Source organism: Vigna umbellata, chromosome 5, assembly GCF_029865625.1.
Source record: "Vigna umbellata cultivar VRB3 chromosome 5, Vumbellata_1.0, whole genome shotgun sequence".
Lineage (NCBI taxonomy): Eukaryota > Viridiplantae > Streptophyta > Magnoliopsida > Fabales > Fabaceae > Vigna > Vigna umbellata.
This window is the reverse complement of record NC_142169.1, coordinates 13,109,379-13,118,013: the sequence shown is the minus strand read 5'-3', so window position 1 is coordinate 13,118,013 and position 8,635 is coordinate 13,109,379. Positions and strand designations below refer to the sequence as shown.

The window sequence follows — 8,635 nt, the reverse complement described above, 5'->3', positions numbered from 1 at the left end:
TCCCAGTGGGCGTCTTCTCTCTCTAGTTTCGTTCATTGTCTGTTTAAAACAAATTTTTCCTTTCGTTGATTGTCTATAAGATTAGTACTTTTAACTATTTGATAGAGTGTTTTCAGAAAAAAACAAATCATGTTCTTACAGGTATATAGATCAAACATATGTAACCAGGTGGTTACGAACATCATATATTCACCATGTTGGTAAACTGTTCTTTCTTCTCTTTCTTATTACGCTCTAAAATGTTAACCAAAATCTTTTAGCACTGTAGATTATGTAGCAGCCCGAGCGTAAGATGTGTTTGGGATGGTAAGATAGTAGTGTCAAACTCACCTTCATATAAACGGAAAGACAGCCAGACAAGTATGGGCATGAACTTGCATTTACATTGGGAAAAAGAAAAATCCTCATATATATATATATATATATATATATATATATATATATATATATATATGCACATCACCTAACTAAAGCCATAACATATTGACGCGTGGTCACAGAATAGCAACCATAGCTATGTTTGTTAACAATTGAAGTTCCTTTTTCTTATTACCCTTTCTTGTGCATAGCCATGCAACGTTTTAAAGACCGACGGAAACCTAACTCTTGTCCATGATGCATTGGTATTTCACATGGGCCTCATAAATTCATCCCATCACCACATCCTTTGCGATTAAGAAAACACGAATTGCGTAAGGTATCCTTTTTTAAGTAATTTTGACAGCTAATGCATCTCTTGGGACGTTGATTAGTAGCTAACAGTGGTTGGTTCTCATTTATCATAGGCAGTGATAGTTTTCATGATGGCATTCTTCAAACGCATAAGCTATGAGGTAATTGAAACTGAAAGAGTTTGTCATGTTGTGAGCACCAAGTTAGGCCAGTGAGGACAGTAGAGTAAGAGCATTCACGGCGTACCAAACTTCAACTTTAGTTTAGCTTCCAACACTTATTCGGACAAAGAGGGCTGAGAGGATGACTAAGAGACTAGTCCTGGGATTGTGCCATGTCCCATTAAGGAAACAAGGACAATTGCTTGTAGGCTTTAACTTTGTGCCTACGCGATGCGAAAAGGAACATACAGCATCTATCAACCACTCGTTCAATTTAGTCACATGTTATATGTGCAAAATTCAATTTCAACTCCCAAAAGAAAACTCGCACGTGATGTGATAAGGATGATTCACGTGGTAGGTCGGCCACTTGAACAAAACGTGATAGAATTGAACAAAGGAGCCAGTCATTATTTTGAACAATGATACAAACACATTATATCTCTCATCTTCATTATCTTGTTATATATTCTCTTTACTCCTTCGTCAGAAAACTAGAAAACCATTTCATCAAATCTAAACTGGTTTATAGTAGTTTATAACTCAAAAATGTTATGAAGACATTGGTAAAAGAACTACTTTTAAAAAATTATTAGACAAAACACTAAAACTCATGATCAAACGCATTGTTATACATGCTAATACAAGTTTCTTTTTCCTTTTAAATCCTTAACCAATGATCTAAGGGTTTCTTTTAGCAGTAACGAAAGTATTATCAGTACACTTTTTTAAAAACCTTTGCTCGGTCGAAATTTATGGAAAAATTACAAAATCAGAAGAAAAAAAAAATAAGAATGTCCTAACCCTTCTCATAACTCTGCACATGATTCAAGAAATATTTATCCATACATCCACTTGCATATTGGAAAATGAGATAACTCATCATTAATAAATTTACCATAAATACAGAAAAAGAAATACTTCTTTTATACAATAACAAGTACAAGTTTCTATGTAGATATTAATAAAATAATGATACAAATTTTCATTTTTATAATATATATATATATTTTACATATTTATTAAATACTTTTTGTTTCTTATCATGTCATATATCTTATAAATTTATAATCGTTGTTTCTTGTTTAAGCGTATATGAGATGTTGATCAATGATACTTTGGGTGGATCTATGAATATCTTGTTTACTAATAACAACGGTAATTTGAAGATAAATTGAGAAGAACTTTTAAATTAAAATAAAAGCTAAAATCCACATCCCTGTGAAAGTAAAATGAGAGACTATAAAATATATTTGTATTTTTCTTATATAAAGGGAGTATTATGTACTATTTTTTTATTATTTAATAAAGTCTCGAATTTGAATTTTGTAAAAGAAAAAACATAACAGAGAAAAGTCGAGTAAAAATTAGCCGTTGTACTTTAAGGAGGAGATTATTCTTTAATGAAGATGCTTATATCCCTCACTGTACTAGTCAGTTTTAACTATCACTTTTTCTTTCATATCTTTAAATACTTTGTATATCTAATATTTTTCTCCTTTTATTAGATCAACCGTTAGATCTCTAATTCTCATTCTTCACTCATAGTTTTCGTACTATTTTTCTTCTCATATTCCACCCATTTCAGACCCATGAACATGCCTGAAAAAAAGTTACCCTTTAATCAATACTTCTACCTATTTTAGTGGAATCATCCTTCCCTTTCAGTTCTCTTCTTTATGATGTTTTTCTTTTTCTAACTTTGATAATTGTTTCATGTCACTTTTTATATACCACATTTTGCATTTGTTGAAAATATTGCTTTCTTTTCACTCTCTTTATTATAACCTTCTTTTTTTCACAAGTGTTAATAAAAAAGGATTAACAAGAAGAAGAAAAATATATATGATACAAAGGAAAGAAAAATGAAAGAAACATTTATTGAAATGAAAATGTGCCAAAAAAATTATTTATGTAGATTTTGAATTGTCATTTAATTTAATTTAATTTAATTGCAATGTCCTTGATCTTTCATATCTTGGGAGGAGTAACATGAAGCTTTATAGATGTATTGAAACTCAAAATATATTTTGAACTCCTACGTAAAAATTTCTAATTGCACGTACATCCTTTAATGAAGAATAAGTTTCCCAAAACAGTATAATTAGTATGAGGTGTGGTCGAGTTAACTAGCTGACTAACGTTCTTACTTTTGGTTAAACAAAATAAAAAGAGCTAGGTAACTGACATATTTACCCCAATTATTTGCCCCCGAAACAAATAAACAGTGAAAAATAAAGCAATCAAACTGAGGACGGGAAGTGGGGATGGTATAAAACAAGTCAGACCCTAGCTGGCTAAGCCTTATCACTGTACTTCAATGAAAAGCAAGGTCTGGTAACTAAAGTACTCACACCGTTGTAAGATATCATAACAAAAATCAAATCCGATAAATAAATAAATATATATATATATATATATATATATATATATATATATATATATATATATATATATATATATATATATATATTTATGACATCATTAATTTAAACAATATAAAATATTTATACTTTTTCGTTAAGGACATTTCATATAATAAATTCAACTTATGACATGTATATAAAGATCTAACATAATAAGTCTACTTGATAAATATTTATAGATTTATCATAGTCATTATAATAAGTCTAACATATCATGACAAATATGTTTAGACTTATATAATAATTAATTGAACTTTTTTTAATAAATATTCGTAAATCTCACTAATAAGTCTAATTTATTATGATAGATTTACAAATACAAGTTCAATTAAACGAGGTATTCATAAATTTAACATAGTATTTATTTTCTTTAATTCTTTTTCTAGTTTTTCTCCATTCATAATAGTATCACCTGCATATAACAATATACAATTCCCAAATAAAACACTCATTGACTTACTTTACCCAACAAATGTTATCCAAAAGAGACTTACTTTATCAAATTTTATATAAACAAAAAAACTATAGAACTTAATAATTTCTACATACTCTTAAAAATAGAAAATAGAAAATATGTAGATAAACTTAAAGATTTTTGTAACTTATCATAAACACTTAAAGAAAGGGAAGCCCACTATGTCCTAATGTCTTCTATATGCATGAAAAGATTTTTGCTAATTATTAACTAAATTTTACCAGCAACCATAAATTCTTTGATAAACTCTAATTTACCGACGAATTAATTTTTTACGAATTTTACATTTTAGTTTATCGGTGGATTGTAGGAAATTTGAATGTGAAATCCATCCAGAAAGACTCACTGGTAAATTACAATTATTATTGCCGACAAATATCTTCACCAGTAAGATATCATCACAATAACCAAAGGTCCGAATCGTCGGTAAATATTTACGATTAATTATTATTCTCATTACTGATGGATATTTTTGTCGGTACCTTATCATCACAATTATAAACATTCTCATTTCGTTAGTAAATCCATCGACACCATGCAAATAACAAATTTATATTGGTTCACCTCTACCTACGTTTAGTTTCTTAAGAAACCCGCTTAAGAAATTTCACAAATCAACAAGTTTGATCAATAATGAATATCACACTCTTTAGGTTATAAGAGTTTCAACCTCTCTAGGCTAATATCAGTATCAATCGTTCCAAGTATCACAAGTTTAACCCACTCCAAGTATCCTTTTGAATATTTTTCTCATCACCTTGTAGAATCTAATAACAAATGATAAGAATTCCTTCATGTTCTTCCAAAGACATTTTCTCATGATGTTTGGAAGCCATAAAGTTGTATCTTATGCTCTCCACTTTGGTGGCAAACTGCACAAGATTTTATCATTCACATCACAATTCACTAGTGCAAAAACCGCGTATAACGTCACGCGTTCAACGTCCAACCACTCAAAATCCAACGTTAAAAAGGACCGATGACATTTTCGTAAATAAATTCAATCGCTCCACGTCATTTACTAAAACAGTTCGCTGTCTAAAATGTATTAACGTCAAACAAGGCCTAGATAGACGCAAAACAATGACCTTAGAATCACATAACGTCAACTTAAGAAACATCTCACGTTCAATTCAAAATAAAAAAATACCGAAATAGTGGTTTGCTTCTAGTCAGTATTACTCCTACCCACATTTGACGTCAACCATGACAAATATGCGACGTTTTATTATTGAAGTCAATTCAAAACCTCTGGTAACAGCATAAAATGAATTCTCACAAATATTTCACGTTGAAGTCCCCTAGAGTTCTACGTTCTATAGGAATTTAAAAAGGAAAAAGAAAAAAAAGGAGTGACCTTTGCCTTCGGACTGCCTTTTATTATTGAAGCCTAAGGTCACCCCACATCAGGCCTTTCCCAACAATCATTCTTTTTTTCTATAAATACAGTTTCGGAGCCTTAGATAACCTCTAGACATCCATTTATAAAATTTTTGCTATGAACTCCATCTGTTAATTTTTTTCTTTGTGGTTTTTTTATCTCCTTCAAGGACACAAAAAAGCTTAAAGGAGTATAGAAAACCAAAGGAAAAGGTTTATAGATTTGGATTTCACATCCTTTCAAAATGCTACTCCTCCTTCACTAAACTACAAAACTTCCGTAACCAAATTCATGTTAACTTTTTCCTTTGGTTTGCTATCGATTCCTCTACTAAACAAAGACATTTCTTTATTAACGATGAAGGCATGGTAGAAAACCAGAGGAAAATGTTAACACTTATGAATTTAAAACAGACTCTATAGAGGACGTCCAATTTTGTTAATAATTGACGTGATTGGCATTGGAGTAGTTTGGTGCATTAATTCTGTAACAAAAGCAGTTATTCTTTTTTTATTTATAAATACAGTTTTGGAGACTTCGATAACCTGTACACCATTCATAAAATTTCTCCTAACAATCTGTTAACTTCTTTTCTTTGTTTTTCTATTATTTCTTCCAAGGTCACACAAACGAGTCATTTCTTTGTTGTTTGATTCCTTGTGCACAACTTCAAAAAGTAATAAAAATCCAAAGAAAAAGGTTGAGAGATTTGGATTTCGCACCCTTTCAAAACGCTACAGCCTCCATTCAACAAATATCTCATAACAATTTGTTAACTTTCTTCTCTGTTTTTCTATCATCTCTTTCAAGTTCACCAAAGCGAGTAATTTCCTTGTGGTTTGATTCTTTGTCATGGCGAAGAGCTTGAAAGTGTGCGTCATGGCGAAGAGCTTGAAAGAGTGATAGAAATCCAAAGAAAAAGGTTGAAAGATTTTGATTTTGCACCCTTTCAAAATGCTACAACCTCCATTCACAAAAATCCTTCTACATTTTAACAATCCCACATGTCTTTTCCTGCAACATTGAACGGTCCATTTGAGTCAACTCATGTTATTAATGGAAAAATTGTTTTGAAAATTTTTTCTGAGTGGACTCAAGATGTGAACCGTAGAGCATAATATGATGTTAAGGCTAGAAATGTAATTGCTTCTACACTAACTATGAATGAGTTTTTCAGGATACTCCAATGCAAAACAGCTAAGGAAATGTGGGAAGTCTTGGAGGTGACTCATCAAGGAACATATGAAGTTAAGAGAGCCAGAAAGAATTCACTAATACAAGATTATGAATTATTCAGAATGAAGGCTGGTGAGACTATCTACGAGGTGCAGAAAAGATTCAGGCATATAGTCAACCACCTCATGGCTTTAGGAAACGTTTTTGACGAAGAAGAGATCAATATCAAGATATTGAAAAGTATGAATAGAAGTTGGCAACCCAAGGTTACTACAATTTCTGTATCAAGAGATTTGACCAGCATGAACATGGCCACATTGTTTGGAAAATTCAAAGAACATGAATTGGAGCTTGGAAGACTAATAGAGGAAGAAGAAATTGAAGAGAAGAAATCGATTGCTCTAAAAGTCACAAGCAAGAAAGTTACAAAGATTGATGAACCTGAAACGGAATCAAATGCAGATATACCAGAAAAAGAAATGATGAATATGATGGTAAGAAAATTTAGCAGATTCATGAAAAATAAAAATTCTGCAACTAACAATGCAGGTTTCTCAAGAGGAGGAAAGAAGAGTTCAAGAAGCAACGCTGTTCAATGCTATGAATGTGGAAAGGATGGTCATATCATGCCTGACTGTCCAGATTTGAAGAACAAGCAGAAAGAATTCTCCAAGTATCCTTAGGACAAGAACAGGAAGCAGAGGAAAGCTTATATTGCTTGGGAAAATAATGATGAAGACTCTTAAAGTGACGATGATAGTAGTGCTGAAGTGGAGTCAAATCTATGCTTCATGGCAGGTTCTGCACAATCAGACAATGAAAGTGATCGTGAATTTGAAAATGAACCAATAGAAGTCAAGTACTACATGCTACTGGATGCATTTCAGGAAATTCATGCAGAGGCCATGCGACTTCAGTACAAAGTGAATCAATTATCATTTGAGAGAAGAGATTATGAATACATAATTGATAATCTTGTGAAGGATAATGAAAAGCTTGAAAAAGATCTTGAAGAAGCTCTGAAATCTGCAAAGATAGTAAAGACCAAAGTACAAGTTGTTGAGAAAGAGTGTGATAATTGTCTTCTACATGTTGAGAAAATTGAGTACTTAACTAGCACATTGGCAAAATTCACTCAAGGCAAAGAAAATCTTGATGTTGTGTTGAGATTATCTGGAAGAGCTATCTATAGACAAATTGGTTATAAGGCTTAAAGTAATAGGATAAACTCAAAGAAATTTATTTATCTGAGTAAACCTACTACTAATGAATGATTTTACTGCAATACACTTGGTCACATAGTAAGAAACTGTTATTTTAGAAATGCTGGTGTTCCAAAGGGAAAATACAAATGGGTTCCCAAGGAACAACTTTCTGCAACTGACAAGCAAGGACCCAAATTCAAATGGGTACCAGCATCGAAAAATTTTAATTGTTTTGCAGGATAACAGACGATGTTGTAGCAGTGCACAACTCAAGGATGAGCTAACTTGATAATATTAAAGTTCGTGAGTATCTACAAGTGGTAACGATTATTATCTTAGTGCATCACGCATGATATTTGTTTGAATGATTGTTTGATAAATGTATGATTGTAGATTGATTGATTGAGATTGTTTTCTGTGAAAATCAATTTTTACGACTTTTAATCGATTGGATTAAGTACATAGTCGATTACATGTTATTGTATGTGTGTTTCTGTTTTGTGAAAACCCTCTGTCATACAAAGTCGAGTGTGGACTTAATGAAATCGATTTGATATCTCTGTTATTGGGCTTTCTATATTTGAAAATTTAAATAGGGCCTATTGGTGATTTGAGCTTCGCGCCTTTATATTGTGTCCTGTCTGTGGAACTGTGATAGTATTTTGTGAGGTTGGTAAGTATACTTCCAATAACCCTACACTGAAGAAGTGTTTCCAAACACTCTACAATCAGATGACATCTTCATCTCAACCCTCTAGTGGAAGTAAAGGAAAAGAAATGACGGTCACAAGAGGTGTTGATCCTGAAGGGTGGATTAGTGATGATGTTACAAGAGAAAGATTTCTTTGTGGACGAGTCAAGATTGTGGCTACTCCCAAGCATCTTGACTTAAAGTTATTTGAAAAAGAAGGCTTTCAATTCCCAAGATGGCTGGAAACTCAAGAACTCCCCACAATAGTTCAAATGAAAGGTAACTGGTTTCCAAATCTTGTGAGAGTGTTCTACCATAACTTGAAAATAGTAAATGGTGACATTTGGTCAAGGGTAAAAGGTGTAAATATCCACATTGACAATGATGTGTGGCTTCAAGTTGTTGGATTAAAGTCTGAAGGTCAATCCTCTCATCTATCAAACTCTGA

The 8,635-nt window shown here is 32.0% G+C and overlaps 1 protein-coding gene across 1 annotated transcript; it reads left to right on the top strand.

Moving 5' to 3' along the window:
* Nucleotides 1-6,275: 6,275 nt before the first annotated feature.
* On the top strand, nt 6,276-6,974 carry LOC148197731 (uncharacterized). Its single transcript, XM_088115616.1, has 2 exons — nt 6,276-6,705; nt 6,841-6,974. The coding sequence occupies exons 1-2, from the start codon at nt 6,276-6,278 to the stop codon at nt 6,972-6,974; spliced, it is 564 nt and encodes a 187-aa protein (XP_087971742.1).
* The last annotated feature ends 1,661 nt before the right edge of the window (nt 6,975-8,635 follow it).